The sequence below is a fragment of the Anomalospiza imberbis genome, chromosome 17, assembly GCF_031753505.1.
Source record: "Anomalospiza imberbis isolate Cuckoo-Finch-1a 21T00152 chromosome 17, ASM3175350v1, whole genome shotgun sequence".
In the NCBI taxonomy this organism is placed as follows: domain Eukaryota; kingdom Metazoa; phylum Chordata; class Aves; order Passeriformes; family Viduidae; genus Anomalospiza; species Anomalospiza imberbis.
Window position 1 is genome coordinate 7,965,250 of NC_089697.1, and position 19,013 is coordinate 7,984,262.

Consider the following 19,013-nt stretch of genomic DNA (forward strand, 5'->3'; position numbering starts at 1 on the left):
TGTGCTTATTAGACCTGTACCTTCTTCCAGATGCAGCAAAATAGTCCACTTAACTTAAATTGTAGAAATTACTCACGCAAACCAGGCTGGCAGTATTCACCTCAGTGAATGTGGAGAGCCATAGCCACTTTTGCACATAATTTGAAGTATTTCTCAGTGATAAAGTACAAAGCTGTAGCTACTAAGTTCTGTCTCTGGACTGGTGTGGTTTTGCTCTTTGATTCTGTATCCAAGTCTCACAAACTCTGTGGTTCATGGCACAGTAGACACAGGTTATGACTATTTCTGTATTTTCTGTCCTCTGCAGGCCTTGTTTGTGTTCTGTGGGCTCATCACAGCCTGCTACTGCTGCTGCTGTCTGTGCTGCTGCTGTAATTGTTGCTGTGGGAAGTGTAAACCCAAACCTCCCGAAGGCGAAGAGCAGGAATTCTACGTCTCTCCAGAGGACTTGGAGGCACAGTTGCAGTCAGATGAAAGGGGTAGGTGAAAATGCTGTGAGCTCTCTAGAATGAACATCAGTCCCTTCTGGAGTGCTCAGTGAGCTGGTTGAGGAGAAATCAGGTCCCAGGGTATGGATGATGAGCCGGGAATGTTTGTGCCATGAGACTCTGCTGGCACCAGAGGTAAAGTTGCTAAAAACATCTGGAGGGTCTTCACTGAACCTAGCTGGGATCAGCTTCAGGGCAGTCAATGACCATCATTATGTTCCTTCCACATCCTGGGGTAACATATGGACCAGCCATGTGGGATTGCAGAAAGGGGCCCTTGTACCCAAAGGCTGGGGGTGTCAAGGCAGCTTTAATTGTGTCAGGTGTAGAGGAAGTGGCACTGCTACCCTTATAGCTCTAATACTGTTTGTGAAGCTATTTCTGCAGGATTAAACCAATAATTTAAAATATTGTAGACCTTTGTGTATGCTCTGATGACATTTTTAATGGGCACTGCTGAATGGTGGGTGAGGATCAGCTGCTTTTACAGGAAAAAGAAAATTATAATAAGCATTCCACATGTAGAGCTGAGGTGAACGCTGTTGTGTGCACACTGAAAATCAGGGAATGAATATCATGCTCCTAAAGGAGTGTAAAATGGTGTTATCAGAGGGTTGTAGGGAGATGTGCTTATCAAAACATACAGTGTTGTGCTTGTTCCTTGGTGTGCTAAGCCTTTTGTCTTCATTTTCAGAGGCCTCAGACGCACCTATTGTGATACAGCCAGCATCAGCCACAGAGACAACCCAGCTCACAGCTGACTCTCACCCCAGCTACCACACTGATGGATTTAATTAAGTTAAGGAAACACTGTCATTAGAATGGATTAAAAAAAAATACATGGCCAACTCAACACTAGAATCATGAACATTAGAAGTAGAGAACGGGGAGGGGGAATAATTCTGCCACAGTAAGAGGGCAGCTTTCCAACCTGCCGAAAATATTTTGTAATCCCTTCAGCCTTTTGTCACCTTTCAGTGTCGTATCTCGACGATACGTGAAGTGCTGTAGCATGCAGTATTTAAAGCAGTTTAGCTACGGTCTTATTTGTTTCCTTTCTTTTTTTTTTTTTTCTCCTATTTTGTTTTGTTTTTTGTTTTTTTATAGCATGTATGGAGTTATGTTAAATGTCTGTGGTGTAACGTATTGAGTTGTCACAATATCAGTGCGATGGAGACATTCTGCATTTTAAGCAGCAGTACTGGCCTAAAAATGAGATTTAAAAAGTGTCACAGAAGCCACTGCTCTTCTGTACAGCTGAGCTGTCAAAGACCTTTAGAAGTTGAGGATTTTCATTTGAGTGCAACAAACCGATTCTTTCATTCCTCCTTCTATTCCTGTGTTATTATCTAAGCAAGTTTACAAAGCCAAGAACCAAAAAATGCCAGTCCTGCAGAGCTGGAGTCCTCTCTAATGCTGGTTTTCAGCTTAAATAAATCTACCTTGAAAAATAAAAAGGGAGAGTTGCCAATCTTTGAACAGCAAATTGAACAGCTCGTTGTGTATGAGGCGATCTCCAGTGACAATGGAACCAACACCAAGTGGGAATGGGCTCCTGTGGTGGTGGCAGTGGGATTTTAACTCCAGGCACAATTCTGTTTTGATTTGAGTTCAGTTGTTTTCCTGTAATGCTAAAGACCAAATAGTGCAGCTTTGTTTCTGAATGCATGAGAATCTTAAAGTGAAACTGGTTAACTGGCTCTCACTGAGCAAATGGTAAAATGCAGACAGTAGGCAACAGTAGAAATGTTTAAAAACAATTGATATTTAAAAATTTGTTCTAATAATTTGAGACTTTAATAGGCAAATGGGGTATTACATGTCTTTTTTTAAAGCTTTTATAATACACTAACCCTTTAATTTAATGAACATCTTTATGGAGTACTTAAATGGGTTTTAAAGAACAAACCACCTTTCTTTGTGTTTATATTGTATAATTTGCACATTGTCTTGCATTTAGATTTGTTTACACCAGTGTTTCTCTTTTCTTTGGAACAACTATATGGAAACCACTGAAAGGTTTCCTGTACTATTTTGAAACCAAATCAAGTCCGAATTCTGTTCTAGAAGCTGTGGTTTACTGAGGTTTAACTGAAAAAGGCATTTTAGGCAGCTGCTGAATTACTGGTGTGTTTTGTTGTCAATAGTCCTGTTTAGGTGATCCAGAGTCAGATCTAGAACAGCTCCAGAGAATCCACACTTGGCACTTTCAGTGGGTAATTATGGCCTCGTTAATTTTAATCGTTACGGTTTTATATCACAATGCCTCCACTGCCCCTTGTACCCCCATCCCCTGATCTGTTTTCCCCTCTTTCTGTGGAGGGGCTGTTGGCACCATCCCCCCGTGTCTGCTGCTCCCTCACCAGCTCCAGGTGGTGCTTTGAAGGAGGGTAAAGACCCATTGGTCTGCACAAAGACTGCCAGGAAAGGGCAGGGACCCAGAGAACTATTCTGAATATATTTTCCTGCTGTCTTTGCATGAGCAACGTGAAATCTGCCATGAAACCATGTTAGACGTGCTGGGTAGGAGAACATGTTCTCCCCATGGTCTCAGTGCTCAGTGAGGAGTGTTTGCACACCCAGACTTTGCTGTGGCTGTTGGTACAAGCACATATTTGCCTGCATGGGAGCTTGCTGCAGATCAGCATGATTTTAGTACCATATCCAGCCCCCAAAATTCCCCAAAAAAGCTGTTCCTTTTAATTAATGGCTCAATTTCAGCAGCACACTCCTTAAGTAATTTCTTCTTTGCCCATAGTCCTTACAGACCTGAAATGTGGCGGTTTAGTGCAAGGTACTTTTAATTTTTCCTGACTTGGATGACTTTGAGGACGTTTGTGTATGATTTGGCTTGAGGTCCTTATTTAGTTAATGTCTTTCTTTGACCCCTTGGAAAAAAAAGCCATTTTTAGGCTTAAACCCAGTATGACTTTGTCTATCCCTGCAGATTTTGCCTGAAGCCTGGTCTTGGTGTAGAATTGCACTCTGGAATATGGTGGGGCATGTGCAGGCTTTGTCCTCTCCACATTCACTGGTTAAAATTGCCTGTATTCACAAATTGTGTTCTTGGTTAAAAGAAAAAAAAAGGCACTGAGGTTTTTTGGCTTTGTAAATAAGTGTGGCTGAGCAGGGCAAGCCAGTGAATGAGGGAGGGGCTCTTCCCTGGGAGCTGTTCCATTCCCTGTCCCTGTGCTCATCTCAGTGGATAACACAGAGATGGTTGTTGGGTGTTGCTCTGCTGCAGAGCAGCTTTGCCCCCAGTGCTGGGGGCTGGTTGTCACTGTTAGTTTGGAATAATACTCTTATTTCTTAGCCTCTCTGGGCTGTTTCCACAGAAGTAGAGAGGCTGGTGGGAAGTTGTGGCTCCAGGGAGGTGTGACACACCTGAAGTCACTGCAGGCTCCTGACAAGGGAACTGAAGTGTGGGCAGCACATGAGGGCCAGAGGCAGAAGAGTTATCTGTGGGGAAAGATGACATCCAGGATAAGTTTGCAGTTTTAGATCTTTGCTTAACAAGGGATGAGTTTGGAGAGAGACTGCTTTCCTGTTAGTTTGTCTGTGGGTGGTGTGTGAACAGGAAATTAGTCTGTTACATGCCAGAGTTATGTTAGATGCTCCAAGGGAAACTGTTCTGAGATCTCAGTTACAGGGAATGATGGGAAAACATAATTCTAGAGGAATATTCATGTTTTCTGAAGCTGTTTCAAGTTTGCCCATGTTACTGCCTAATCTCTGAGTTTAGGATCGTTGTGTATTAGTGAAGTTCTTGAACTATGTAAGGAAGTGATTTAAACATTCCTTCTTTAAAGCCAAAACCGTGTCATGGCACATAAATACATTAATACCCACTTTTCCCCTCTTGGAGGGAAGGTGCAAGAGTACCCTGGGCTCTAACACGACTTGCACTTCCTATTGGCCAAGTAGAATCCTAGTAAATGCAAAGTTCTATTGGGAATAATGGTTTAAAATTAGACAGAGAAGCTCAGACAAGATTTCTGAGCTTGGGCGAGGGGAGTTGCAGCATCCCAGTGCTGCAGCCTGACCTGGCTTAGTGCAGAATGTTTCCCTCCAAAATCAAACCTGACCATTGTCCATCTGTGTCCAGCGTGTTGCCAGAATTAAAACTTGAGCTTGAATTTTATTTATTTGTTTGTTTCTTTAAAGTTGTATCATTTGTACAAGTTGCCTGAGTCCTCCATTCCAGTTGTTTGGCCGCCTCCATCCAGCTCCTCCAACCTCTCCAGCACTGATTTCCTCAGCACTTGTAGCTCCATTGGGGTGAATCCCATCTGGAGAGTTTGGTGTTCAGGATAGTGATTTATCCCTGTGCTGCATGGAGAGCTGTTCCTAGCTTAGGTGAGGAGGGAAAGCTGCTGCTGAGAGCATTCAGGTGCCGGCTGTCCCTCCTGGCACATGGAGCTGCTGGAAAAGGAGGTGCTGGATCTGTCCTGCCCATCCTCCCTAGGGATGGGAACATCCTAAACGCACTGTACTGAAGGGGCATTGCACCCCTTAAATGCCAGTCTCATTTTGTTAGTGATATTTGTAGGAAATTCTTAAATATTTATCTGTATATAAATTTATGTAAGACCTCGGTGGCATCCCATAGGGTGTTGGTTTTTGCTGGTCCCATGCAGTGGTGTTTTAGAGCCATGTTCCATTTTTAGTCTTCTTTTTAGATTTTTAGTCTTTTAAAACTGCTTTAGATATTAGCACTCCTAGTGTTCTTAAAGTGGGATCCTCTTGGAGGTTTGGAGGGGCAGAACTGAGGAGGAGGGCTTGGGCATGGCATAGAAACACCCAGTCCTGCAGCAGGGCTGTGGTCAGGGGAGTGCAGCTCTCCAAACCCTTTCCTGTCAGCCTGTAAACACCTCACACAGGTGTAACCAGGGCAGGAGCCTGACAGAAAAACTATTCCTGTCCCATCTGTGAGGCAGTTTAGTGGTGTGGGGGGGACACCTGTGCACTCTGAGGAGCTGTTCCAAAGCATTTGTACCATGCACACTCCTTGAGAGAGGCACCTGCTTCTCTCAACTACTTTGTGCCCTTCCTCTGGTGCCCTTTGATCTTTTTGCCAAGTTCTGGATAATTTAGGAAATTTATGCTGCAGGTTTTTTGTACCCAGTGCACCTCTATCTTGGCATCGTGTTTAACAGGTCACTCTTGCAGGGTGGTCAGGGCAGTTTGCAGCCCCCACCTCGTGTCAGTAATTCCGAATGGTGTTGAAATGCATTAATCTTGGAGCACTGAACCGTAACCCCCCAGTAATAGTTTGTAGTGTCAGGTCAATATAAACTTCATGTGCTTCAGCATTTGGTGCTGCTTCTCTGTATTCTAGTGGAGATCATCTAGTTTGTAGTAACTCATTGCACCAACAGCTGCTTAAAATCTCTCGAAAGAATTGTAGCCAGTAGCTCACCAGGTGGCAGGAAATTTGTCAGTGCTCAGCTCCCGCAAGATCCATGGTCCCCTCCACAAGCTGCCTTTGGAGGCTTTCTGGGACTGTCTGGGACTCAGCAAGACTGCAATTCCTGTGCTCTTCCAAGAAGACACTTCCTTTATGAGGAGAAGCCACGGGAGGGAAGCTGGCTGTCTGATGTTTGCACAAGCCAAATGCCAGAAATCTGGAAGACGAACTTTCATTATGCCAACGTTACATGCACAGTTCATTTTGGTGTTAAAAGGATAGATGCTGGGAATTTCTGGTGGTTATATATATATATATGTATGTATATGTATAGAGGAAGCTCTTATATAAACTGGCTGTTCATTCCCGAGTGCCGTTGTCTTCTCTGCTCCCTCTCCCAGCCCTGTGGGTGTTCTCTTGCAGTCTGTGAGCGGTTAATTGTCAAACCATTCCAAAAATTTAACAATCTACTTGAATTCCATGAGCTGTCCCTTGTCCCAGCTCCTCTGGCTGGAACAGAGCTCTGCCTGCTCCAGCTTTCCTTAGGACGAGAGAAGGGAGAGCTGGCAGAGGGCACAGAGGCAGCTCTGGAGTGACTGAACTTGTGCAGCTGGCACGTGGGGTGTTCAGATGTGGTTAATGTGCTCATCACTGAAGCTGTGATAGAACACACGGATTTGGGTTTTTTCCCTAGTTTTTACCACACTGGACTCCCCGGAGCGGGGCTGGGTGAGCTCACAGAGCAAGGTCCACCCCGAGCTGAGGGTGTGGGCTGCAGCATCACGTGTGTGTATGTATGTATATATGCACATATGTATATATTTATACAACAGGTGTGCACCTTGGGTTTTTCTTTGGTGGTAAAAACAGGAGATTTGGCTCCAAGTAGTGCTCTGAACTCAGCCAGACAGGGGGAAGGTGTGAGTTTTGTGTGGCCACAAATGTGCTTCTTTGCTCTCAGCTGCAGGAAAACCCAAACCCGACCTGTGGGGTTGAGGGACTGGTGAGGACATGGTGAAGGAGCCTGTTGTATAAATAAATGGGTCCTAGGAGCAGGAGAAGCATCTCCTGCTCCCTACACCCTGCTCGGGGAGTTCCCACAGGAGCAGCATGGGGTTTGCACGGCCAGGTGCTGTCCCTCCTCTTGCAGGTTGGTTCCATAAGGACTTGGAGTTCTGAAATTCCTACACCTGAAGCTGGCAGTGATCCATGTGAAGGCACAACGGTTGTGGCTGATGCACATGTGAGTCCCACCACGTCCCCTCTAGGCATGCAGGACAGAGTCACCACCGCCCTCCTCCTCCTCAGGCTGTTCCTGCCAGGGGCTGTTCCTGACATGCAGCACACCAGGGGTTCCTGCTTCGCAGCAGAAATGGGGGAATACTGGGGAGATTTGTACTGCTGGCACCACTGCAGTTCTGTTTGTGACCATGACGGTTGATGAACTCCAAGTCTGCCAATTCCAAACACGCTGTTTCCATGCTGGATGCTGAGCTGATCGCTGTCATTCCTTCTTCCCTCATCCCACCGTTGCCTGCCTCGCTGGGGTGGGGTGTGGATGGGTCGGTTGGTGTCACTGCTGACATCCCAGGAGGTTTATGTTCATTTTGCATGTGAGCAAGGCCCTGAACTGTGTAATTCCTTGTGGGGTTTGGTTTCCTGGCCCCTTTTTGAGCCAGAGGGAGCTGAGGATGCCGGGAGAGACGCGCCTGCATTTGCACTGCACTTCAACTTGGGCGGGGGTGGGGGATAGAGAGAGCCCATCTTTAAAAAAGAAAAAAAATAGTAAAAAAAACCCCAAACCAAACCCACCACAATCAAAGTATAAATGCATCTGAGAAGCAATTATAATATAGACATATATCTATTTTGTTATGTTACTAAAGGACCATACTTTGAGTTGTCTGTAAGTAGACGTGGCTGTCTGAACTTCGTGGATTGTAACACTCGATACTACTGAGCTCCTGTACATACCCGCAGCGACGGCAGAAGGAATTATTTTCTGTTTTAGCATGGTAATTTGTGTCTTGTATGTCCGAATATAAACTAAAATAAAGATTGCTAAGTTATCAGAAACCACTGTTGTAAAATAAATGTTTTCAATGCAGAAATGCCCATCGGATTTTTCTTTCTTTATTTGCACTCTGGAACTCCGGCACAGGAGGGCGGGACTGTGGGACAGGGTGGGGCTGCCTGGGAAGTGGGAGGTGGGAAAGGTCATCCATCCCTGGGATGGGCAGTGGGTGCAGGGTCCCTGGGGCAGGAACTGTAGCCACTCCCCTGTACCCCTCCTGCATCCACTGTGGGGTCTGGGCTGGTTTTGAGCCTGAAAGTCCAAAGATCTTTATGTGATGCTGGACCCTGGCAGGCATTTGGGGTGTAAATGCAGGTTAGAGTTGTTGGTGGGGTGGGAATTGTATGCAGGGCTGAGGGAGGCAACAGGGGCTGTCTCTGCAGTAAAAATACCCTTTTCTGGAGAAACTCAGGTTATTGACTCTGGGTTTGCTCCTGGTGTTGCTGGTGGAGAGAACAAAGATGAGTAGATGTGCTGAAGGAGCTGATCCAAGCCAGGGTGGGGACTAAGGCAGCACAAATCTGTTCTGCCCCCAAGCCTGTGGTGACTGTGAGGCTGTCCCTGCTGCAGGTGCCACCAGTGGCTGTTCTGACCCTGGCATTGTTCATTTTGGGAAGGTGAGTTCTGCATTTGGTGGAGGTGAGCATAAAATTGTGTTTTAACTTGGGGTTGTCAGGTTGGACGGGCTTTAAACAACCTGATCTAAAGGGAGGTGTCCCTGCCCGTGGCCCATGTTGCTCTGACAACAGCAAAAGCTGCTGGAGCCAAGCAGCCCCTCCGGAGAGGCAGGAGTGGGGTGCAGGGTCAGGCCAGGTTGGGTTCAAAGCTGAGACCAAGCTGCTCAAATCTGGCACGTGCTCCTCACCACTTCCCTGCACTCCTGTCTTGGCATGGTCTGATCTTTATCGTGATTTCTGTTCCAACCCCACAAGTCTTTGCTCCCTCACTGTCCCCTCTCTGATGTCTCCAGGGTGCAAGAGGTTCTGTCCAGCCCCAGTCAATCACCAAAGGCTGGAATGGCTGAGCTGGCCTGGGGGAAGGATATTGACCCCTTCCCTGGTCTGCAGAGTGCAGGAACCTGGTGCAATTTTCTTCCTTCCACCACAACTGTCAGTGCCTGGGAGCCTCCCCAAACTCAGTTCAGCCCCATCAAGCCTGGCAGTGGACTGTGCACAGCTTAGGGTGGGAAGGGCTGCTCCAAGCTCAGGGCTGTGATTGCAGGAGGGGGTTTGAGCTGGGGTGGGGCTCCATGCCACAGAGGACACAGCTTGGGGGGGCCCCCCTCAATGCTCTTGCTGCCAATGTTTTACACAGATGCTCATCTTCCTCCAAGAACCGCCAAGCTCAAGTGTCACTAAACCTTGTCCCAAATCCCCAGCTGTGACACAGAAAGGTGCAGACTTGCTGCAAAGTTGGGAAGCAGCAGCTTTTGGAGCCATTCGCAGGGGTGCTGGAGAAGCCCTGGTTGGGTCACAGGGTGCAGCTTCCAGCCGGGGTGGCACTACCTGCATCATTCAGAGCTCTTTATGCAGATGTTTTTTTCACCCAAGGAAGCATCTGGGATTACTCTGGTGTTTTTGGGGCGACCTGGTTCGGGTCCACAGGTTTATGACAGTGGGGAAGCATAAGAGCACAGCAGCAGGGCAGGTACGACTGTGACTTTAATGCACAACAGTGACACGCGGGACGCAGTGACAGAACACTGCCGGGCAAGGTGGGGACTCCCTGGGCACGGCTCCAGCCCACAGCATCCCCCCCGTTCTCCGCTCTGCCGTGGTGTCTTGTTACGGGGTCGGTCTCCTTCATTCCCCCGCCTCCAACGACCCTCCCTCATTTCCCTATACTCTGCAGCAAGAGCTTATTGCTGAGCGCCTTCTGCGCCAGTCTCTCCTCCCGGGACATTTCCAGGAACTCGCGCAGGAGGTGGAAGGTGAGATCCAACGAGTTGGGTTTTCCGTCTCGCCTCTTGCCGGTTTGCAGCGCCCGCCGGGCTCGGGGGGCCGGGGCGAGCTCTGCCCCGTGGAACAGGCACAGTCTTTGGGGCAGGGAATCGGTGGCGGGGACCGGGGATCTCGGGCCTCCCATCCAGGGCTCCCAGGTGAGTTGTGGGGCCAGGGTCAGCCTGCGGGACGGACCCCGGGGCCACTGCAGCGGGGAGCAGGTCTCCGAAGGCAGGAAGAGCAGGACGAGGACGGAGGCAGCTGAAATCATCCTGACCCGCATCGCAGCCACTTCGGGGCCAGAAGCCTGTAAGAGCAGCCCCCCCAACCCCGGACCCCCACACCCCCCTGCTGCGGTCAGGGGTCACTCAAGGGGTTTTACCCCGTTGGGGACCCCCTCCCCAGGGATGAAATTCCCTGGGGATTAAGCCCTCCGGGACGAGACCCCCACCCCGCGCCGATGGGAATCCCACCCCCCGTCCCTCGGACAGGACCCTTCTGGGGATGGAACCCCGCGGGCTGGGATTCCCCACCCGCGGACGCGACACTCCTTCTCCCGGGATGGGACTTCCCCCGCGCAGGAGACACCCTCGGCAGCCGGGACGGGAGCCTCCAGGACCCGGGACCCTCCAGGACCCGGGACCCCCCGCGAGGGGACAACTTCTCCCCCCCTCACCCGGCATAGGACCTTCCTCTCCCCGGGACCAGACGCCCCCGCGCTCGGGATCCCCCTCCTTGTGCCGGGGCTCCCGGGGGTGGCGGTGGCCGTCCCGGTGCCCGTGCGCGTCTCACCGCTCTCCGGCGCTCCGCTGGCTCCGCTCCTCCCGCAGGACGCGCCGCTCCGCGCCCCGCGCTATATAGGGGCGGGGGAGCCACGTGATGGAGCGGGGCCGGGATCTGTCCGCGGTGCTGAACGGGGGGAGAGCCGGGGGGACACGGGCTGGGAGGGGACGGGCTGGGGGCCACGTGGGGGTGACAGTCTGGGGGAACATGGGAGGGGGGAGAGTCTGGGAGGGGGACACAGGGGGTTCGTGAGCATGTGAGTCCGGGGGTACGTGGGGCGAGGGAGGGGGAGTGTTTCGGGGGCTGTGGGGGTGTGTGGGGCGTGCAGGGGTGTGTGTGCAAGCGGGCACAAATGTTTTGGGAGGCGTTTCTCGGTGTGTTGTGGGCTTGGGGGTTGGAGAGGTGAAGGGGAGCTGGGGGGTGGGTGTGAGGTGAGTGTGAGTTCATGAGTGTGCGCGACAGACCCTCTGTGTGGGACGGGGTGCCTGGGGGTGCAGCAGGACCCGCCAGCCAAGCCCCACACCGCCACATTGCTCGGATGGTGTTCCTGGCACCTGGCTCGGATGGTGTTCTTGGGCACCCCCATGGAGCCCCCCGAATCTCTCGGGGCCAGCTGTGCCCCTGGCAGAGGGGCACGCCGGGCACACACGTGTGTGCGGGCTCGGCCCCGAGCTCTGCAGCGTTTCAAGTCGCAGGGAAAGTTTTCCCGATGGCTCCTTCGGCAGCTGTTTGGTGAACCCGGCTGCTTCCCGGCTCCTCCCAGTGATCCCTCTGCTGCTATCACACAGATGAAAACTTCACTGCAGAAGCAAAATGCGCTTCTGGATCACAATTTGACACAGCACTAAGGCGTGTTCTTCTCCCGGCCTGATCCTAGCACAGACACACCCCTGGGGGTGCATCCCGGGATCCACGGGCGAGGGACTCATTTGCCTTTCAGTGCCTCCCTGCTGGAGCCTCCATTGCCTGCCCCTCAGAGCTCAGCAATTACTTCCTTCACCTTGCAGAAGCACTGCTGTCTCTAAAATTAAAATTCCCTCTTGAGGAACAAACTTAAGAGAAGGGGAAAAAGCAAACCAGCCCACATTAGGTAGAACTTGGATGAATGGCAAGAACCCCTCCCATCCTCCTCCATGGCAAGAACCACATGAAAAACAAGGGCTCTGCAGAGTTCTGAGGGTTACTGGAAAGGGCTCCAGAGGTCTGTGGGGGTGGCAAGCTGGGAGGGCCCAACTCCCCCCAGCTGCAGAATAACTCCCAGCAGCAGCAGAGCAAGCGCTGGGTGGACAGGAAGGGGGAGCAGCGGCCTTCTGCTGGCTTTGTGAGCTTTTAAAGTCTTTTTCTTCGCTGAATCATCGAGATCCTCTCTCATTTCCAGTGCTTCACCTGAGGCTGCTTTTCTCCCTATTCCCCATGCCTGACCCCGTGCTGTCCCCTACCCTGATACCAGTGCTGAGCCTGGAGCCCTGCCAGGAGCGCTGCCTGCAGCTCCCAGGGCATCCCCACACCTGCTCGGGGCTCAGGGCAAATGAGACCCCAAAATCCCATGGGGAGATGAAACCAGCTCCAGCAGTGACTGGATCCCTGCACGGGGAATGGAGCAGCCTCCCCTGTGCTGCCTGGCTGCTCATGGGGGCTCCCAGCATGGTTTTAAATCTTCTTGAAGTCGTGCTAGGACTTGATGCGTCCAGGGCGTCCAGCTCAGCAATTTTGGCTCCTCCCCTGCATGTGGGGCTGGGCTGTCTCTGAAAAACTCTTTCTACCCCATCTCCTGGGGCTGCTCTGCAGAAGCAGCAGTTGGAGGGGCCAGGGGCTGTGGCAGGGAGAGATGCAGCAGGAGGGGCTGGTGCCCAGAGCATCACTCAGGGGGCTTTGGGGGCCACCTTGTCTCAGAAGAGTGAATCCGTGGCTCTGGGCAGAGATTTCTGCTCCTGCTCTGCCCCCATGGCCTGCACTGTGGCTGGTAACGTTTTAGAGAGTTTATCTTTAGGATTAGTCATTTAATTGTAGGAAAGACAGTGATTCTGACAAGCGTATCTTGGACTTGTGTTTTATTTAGGAAGCTCAACTTGAAAAATTAAAAATACCCTTTTTTTCCCCTGCTCCCTTCATAAATTACTGACAAATCCGGCGCTGATGGGCCCTGTGCACTGCCTGGGGATTCATTATCGTCACTTTTAGGGCTGTCACTCCCTCCTCCTCTAGTCAGGAATGTGAGGAGCGAAGTGTTAATGATGCTTTCAGGGATGCCAAACTCACCCCTGGGCTGCGCTCGCTGCACACAGAGGCGCAGATCCGGGTGGGAGTCGGAGAGGTTCCTAATTAGGTGCTTTTGATACTCGGAGCCTCCTGTCACATGAGCAGCAGCTCACACGCGGCAGCTGCTGCACCGCCGGCCGTGGCAACTTCAGCACTAAGGTGTGGCCGAGCTTCCAGCAGCTTCTCCTGAGAACAGGTGGGATTTGCCGGCCACTTTTCTCCCTTTGCCCCTTGGGGGCTGACACCCACTTAGGTCCTTGCCCATCCTCACAAACAGCCGTGCCAGGGTGCAGACGAAGCTCTGGTGTCCCCTGCTCCCTGCTGTGCTTCTCCATGTGCTGGGTGGAGGTGGCAGCCTTGGGGCTGGTGGGGTCCGGTGCTGCCCGTCCCGCTCTGGAGAAGGCATCTCATGGGCTGACAAACCTGAGATTGACCCTGATGTTTCACCATTCTCAGGTTAGACAGTCCTTGAGGTGCCCCTCGCTGGGGCAGCTACCAAACCCCTTGCCCAGGTCTCCCAACCTCTGAAGAATTTGGAGGAGACAACAAAGAAGCAGCGCCTTACCTCTGTTTTTATGGTGGAGTTATCTGTGGGACCCACCCAAACCTCCTCATATTGCCCGGCATGCTCCCAGGGAATCAAGGAATCACAGAACCATTTGGGTTAGAAAAGCCCTTTAAGATCACCAAGCCCAACCATTCCCTCAGCATGGCCAAAAACATCACTAAACCATGTCCCCAAGTGCCATGTCCACGCTTCTTTTAAATCCCTTTGGGGATGGTAAGCCCAGTACTGCCCTATGCAGCCTGCTCCAGTGCTGGACAACTCTTCTGGGGAAGAGGATTTCCCTCATATCCAATGTAAACCCTTCCCAGGTGCAATTTGAGGCTGTTTCCTCTCATCCTGTCACTTGTAACTTGGGAGAAGAGACCACCCCACCCGGCTACACCTTCCTTTCAGGGAGTTGAAGGAAAAATGAATGTTAAAAGCTTATCAATCAAAATGAATGAAATCAGTATGAAATTGAAAGGAAGTGTTTTCCCGCTGACAAGCTCCATACAAGAAGTGAGCGAGCCTGGAAAGCTGTGAAAGGAATCTGTGATCTGTTTTCAGTCCCTTTCTGGATTTTTTACTTTGGGTCCAAACACCCTCCCACTTCTGCAGTGGGGACTGAGCCAGATGCCGCTCTGAGTACTCCACACACAGCCAAGACTATTCAACAGAGTGACTCTGGATTTCCTTCAGAGAAAAGGAAGAAAACTCTTTCTGACAGGAGCAAGGGAATAATGGAACAACTGCCCAGCTTTACCTTCTCCAATATCTCCACTGGAAATATCAGCAGCTTCGGGGGATTTTATTGTTTGTACTATGGGTTTGCAAAGATGAAAAAGAAGAGGCAAAAGCCAATTAGAATTAGTTTTTTCCAAGCAAGGTGAAGTTTTAGTAAGTTTGGTACAAAGAGTAAAGTATGGCAGAATCCTCTCAATTGGCCCCAAGAAGAACAGTGGAAAATGCTTCCAAAATAATCAGGAATCATTTGCAGAAGGAAGAAAAAGAAGGTGCAGGGCAGCGCCTGCCTTACCTGTGAACCCAGGACCAGGTCCCCTGCACTGCTGCCAGCCCTGGCCCCTCTGGCCTGCTCTCCTCCCCCTGCCACCCCCATGCTGTCTTTTATAGCCTTTTTTGTCCCCCGGCTGAGCTGAGCTGGGCCGCAGCGAGCTGCCACGCTCTCTGCTGGCTTCCTGTTTGCTCATCGAGCGGCTGCGGTAAAATTTCCATTACATGCTGGACAGGCAGGGTGGCAGAGAGAAGTGAGGCAAAAAATGGAACCCCAACACGTATCTGTGTTTTAGTGGTTCTTTCAACTCTTTTGAAAATGAGAAAGTGCTGTTAGATGGAGACAGAGGTGAGAAAGGGTGTCCTGGCAGTGTGGGAACTGAAGGCCATCCTTCAGTCTTGGTCCAGCTGCTCTGGGTCCCCCCTCCCTGTCCCCAAGGGGATAGAGAAGTCCTGCTCCTCAGTTCAGCAAGAAGATCCTCCTTCCCACCTTCCACCCCAAAAAAGTGTTTCCCAAATGCTGCCCCACTGAATGGAGTCACAAGACAAAGCTCTGTCCTGCTCTGATCAGAGGTTGTGGAGTTGTCTGCATCCCCCTTCACTCTATCTCAGCCAGCAGATCCTCCAGTGATGCATAACCCAGAGAAGATCTGGAGGAGAGCAATTTATTTCAATCTTTTATTTGTCCTCAGTGTGTGCAGAAGAACCATTTTGCCTGTAAAACAGAGGAGGGCAAAGGGAAAGGAGGAATACTGCCTGCCATGAAAACATGGAACCTGTCAAAGGATCCAGGCCCATCTGGAGCAGTGTCTCTTGTTCTGGAGGGGAAAGACCCCATGGCTGGAACGAGATGAGCTTTAAAGTCCCTTCCAGCTCCTTGTGGAATTCTATGATTCAACAAACCTAAACTGAAAATTCACTGCAATGAATAGGGACACCTTCCACTGTCCCGGATTGCTCCAAGCCATGCCCAACCTGGCCGTGAACACTTCCAGCTATGGGGCAGCCCCAGCTTCTCTGGGCAACCCGTGCCAGGGCCTTGCCACTGTGACAAGGAAGAATTTCTTCCCAATGTCCAATCTAACCCTGCCCTCTGTCAGTTTGGAGCCATTCTCACTCGGTCCTGTCACCTCATGTCCTTGTTCAAATATCTTTGATGTTTCTGAATGCCTCTGTGGTGAGTGAGCTTGGCCAAGGATCACTCTAAGCAGCAGATGGCTTAGATGAGTTTGATTTAAGGTGCTGCTGAAAAAGTTTCCAGTGGCACCATGTAAACACCTTCATGTGTGGCCTGTAGGATATATCGGCTGATCGCTGTGCACAACACTGCCGTTCAACAGCTTCAAAATACCCCATTTTTCACCACCGTTTCGTTATCGACTTCTGAAAACCGCCTCTGCTAATGGAGCAGAGTGTTTGATGCCAGCTCTGACAAATCTTCTTGTTTATAATGCACAGAAATTCCGCATTTTTTTTAACAATTGGCCAAGATTGTGCCCTGCGAGCAATGGGCTGGACATGCCAGGTCTTGAAGGTCTGGAGAGCTGTGACACTGCTCATCCACACCCAGGTCTGGGAGGTGACCTTTAGGCACAGCCCACTCCTGCAACGAATTGCCAAGTTCTCAGATGAGTACTGGGGCCAGCACACAGGTTTCAGCCCACAAGATCTGTGTCTTTCTGTACAAATAGGAATCAAGCAGGTAACAAGCTCAAAAAGAAATTGAATTTGTCTTCTGACCCACTGTTCCCCTGGCTCCCTTCCAGCCCCAAGAAGCCCAGAAGAGGGGCAGCCCCCAGCACTGGAGCTCCACTTGCCATTACCTCAGACGAGGAGAGATTTAATCTATTTCAGAGAAAACCAAGCCCATCTGCTGCAGAAAGAGAAAACACAACCCGAAAGTCCTCATCTCAGGTGTTCCTGCCTCGCAATGACTGTGGTTGCTCTTTGATGGTCAAGCAGACATTGTTCTCCTTTTTTCTGTTGGCTTTTTTTTTCTGTTGGCTTTTTTTTTTTTTTTTAACTGCTCATATCTATTTTTAGTGACGAGGGGATGGTGCTCAAGATGCTCTGCCATGGGTCACCTCAGCGTGGGTTTGGGTCACTCTGGATGCCAGGCAGAAAGTGAAGCGCAGCTGGTCCTGTGGTCCTGCCATGGGCAGTGGGACTCTGAAGATGGTGAGGGGCTGCAGGTGCTGCTGAGAGCAGGAGTCCCACATAGGGGGTTTGAGATTGTATTGATGGCAGGAGGATGAAGACAATGCCAAAAGCAGGGCTCCTGCCATGGGAGGTGGAACCCAGTAATAGCAGGGGGCTGCAGCTGAGCCCACGGGCACCTTGTGATAGCAATAAATCAAATACTTTTTTCTTGTTTTTTTTTTCTTTTTTTTCTTTTTTTTTGTCTGATTTAATGAGACACCTGGAAATTTGGTTTGCAATGAGAAAAAAAGGGGTTTCTTCTTTTGCAGTCCTTTTCTCCAGTGTGTCCATGTCATGGAGGAGGCATTAGGGAGTGTCGCCGTGTGCCACACGCTCCTGGCTGGGTTGTCCAACAGCAGGTGGGAGCTGGAGCTGTGCCTGTCCTAGTCAGGATCTGCGCAGCGCTGGGCTCAGCCATGCTCAAAACCCACCACTTTTGCCCTTTTTTCAGCTCGAAAACATGGCGTGACCCTGGCAGGGCAGTTTGGACTGCTGAAGAGACCCGCTGCATCCGCCACACTGCTGTGATGAAGCCTCATGGCCGGGACTGCTTAGAAAGCCTTAGACTGATATTTTGGCAAGAAAAGAGTGGTTTTTGTTGTGTTCCACCACCCCAGCCCGTGGCCAGCATGGCCTCAGAGGCTGCGGCTGGGGGGGCAGTGAGGCACAGGCAGAGGGGAGGGAGGGAGCCGCCTGCCGCCCACGCAGTGTTTCCGACCTGGCGTTTGCTACCAGCAGTTTGTCACAAACAAAACAAATTCTGTCTTGTAGCCCTGAAACTAAATTAGGTCTGATAGCGCCGGTAATGGCGGCGTGAGGGAGAGGAACGTGGTGGGCTGACAGGGAGCGCGAGGGATCCAAGATGGCGCTGTGGCGTGAGGGCAATGGCGGCAGCGGGGGCGGACGTCACCAGAAACGGCTTCCGAGGATGAATCAGCCATGGTGGCCTCAAGCAGGTGCAGTGTGGGAGATGAGAGGATGGCTCTGTATATTCCAGCAGCCCACAGGGTGGGAAGGGAGGTGATGGCTCCGTGTTTGCCAGTGGCAGGAGCAGTTGCCCGGGGGGAGCTGCTGGCATGGGCACAGGGCTGGTTTGCTGAAGCAAAATAATCACAGAAGCATAGAATATGCTGAATTGACCCACAGAATATGCTGAAGGGACCCATCAGGATCATTGGGTCCAACTCCTGGCCATGCACAGGACACAAAGTCCCACCATGTGCCCAAGAGCCTTATCCAAACCCTTCTCGAATTCAGACAGACTGGGTTGTCCAGATCTGAGTAAAAATGTGGCTCTATTGGGAAAAGTGTAGATCTGAAGCAAAAGAGGGTTCTGCTAAGGAAAAATGGTGACTCCACCACTGTCCTGGGCTGCCTATTCCAATGTCTGGGCATCCTTTCAGTGAAGAAATTTTCCCTAGGATGCATTCTAAACCTCTCCTGGCACAATTGTTTCCTCTTGTCCTGTCGCATGTTACCTGAAGGCAGACACCAACAATGCTGGGGGAGAGGAGGTGCTTTGTCCCCCAGAGTAAGTGACATGTGGCTATCCCATCCCTGGAAGCATTCAAGGCCAGGTTGAATGGGGCTGGGAGCAAACTGGTCTAGAGAAGATGTCCCTATCCATATCATGGACCCGGTGACCCATCTGGTGACCCGCTGCTCCAGCCTAAACCCCCATGCCTGCCTGTCCTCTCGCGTTTGTGCTCATGAGCTCTCCTTCCACCCACACAGGGAACTATTTTTAGCAGACACTAATCAAGTGTCAGTGTTGGCTCTGAGTGTGGCTTTCAGTGGAGGGCTCCTTCTTTCACCAAGTGCTGGCAGGAACTCGGGTGTGTTTTCTTTTAAATCTGGTTGAGAATTTGCACAATGTGCTGCAGAGCAGTGGTGGTTATTTTGGGCTCGTCACACCCAAGCCCACACTGAGTGATCACTAGGTGACTCTCCATTTTGGTGAGGGCTTGGCAGAGCATCCCCCTCCCAATCCCACACTACCAGCAGCACCTGCTTGCCTTGCCTGACCCCTCAGGAGCCAGCTCCAGGCCAGGGATACCCAGACAAGAAGCAGCTTTGCTCCTCTTGGGATGTTTATCTCCTGCACAAAGGTGTTGGGCTGCTACTTTGAATCCTGCAGGAAAGAAAATGCTCCATGTTCAGCCCTGGAGGTCACAGCGTCCTCTGGCTGAATCCCCCTCATGTGGGGCCAGGTCCCCTTCCACTGAGGTCACCCTGCTCTCTGACAGGTTTGCAGTGCCCTGGGTCAGATACGGGACCTGCTCCTCACCACATCTGGAGCAGCTCT

At 51.0% G+C, this 19,013-nt stretch overlaps 2 protein-coding genes across 3 annotated transcripts in view; one reads left to right on the top strand and one right to left on the bottom strand.

Moving 5' to 3' along the window:
• Window positions 1-8,010, top strand: part of DNAJC5 (DnaJ heat shock protein family (Hsp40) member C5) — a 31,231-nt gene extending 23,221 nt beyond the window's left edge. For both annotated transcript variants that reach the window (XM_068207843.1, XM_068207842.1), the window contains exons 5-6: window positions 308-479; window positions 1,183-8,010. In XM_068207843.1, the coding sequence (XP_068063944.1) occupies window positions 308-479; window positions 1,183-1,286 (276 nt within the window). In that variant the 3' untranslated portion in view covers window positions 1,287-8,010. The remainder of the gene's footprint in view (window positions 1-307; window positions 480-1,182) is intronic.
• A 1,789-nt stretch (window positions 8,011-9,799) lies between these two features.
• On the bottom strand, window positions 9,800-10,192 carry LOC137484420 (corticoliberin-like). The gene has a single exon (XM_068208292.1). The coding sequence runs from the start codon at window positions 10,190-10,192 to the stop codon at window positions 9,800-9,802; it is 393 nt and encodes a 130-aa protein (XP_068064393.1).
• Window positions 10,193-19,013: the final 8,821 nt, after the last annotated feature.

What these genes read in the sequence shown, in the direction of transcription:
- LOC137484420 (XM_068208292.1), bottom strand. Translation starts at nt 10,192, where the DNA reads ATGCGGGTCAGGATGATTTCAGCTGCCTCCGTCCTCGTCCTGCTCTTC.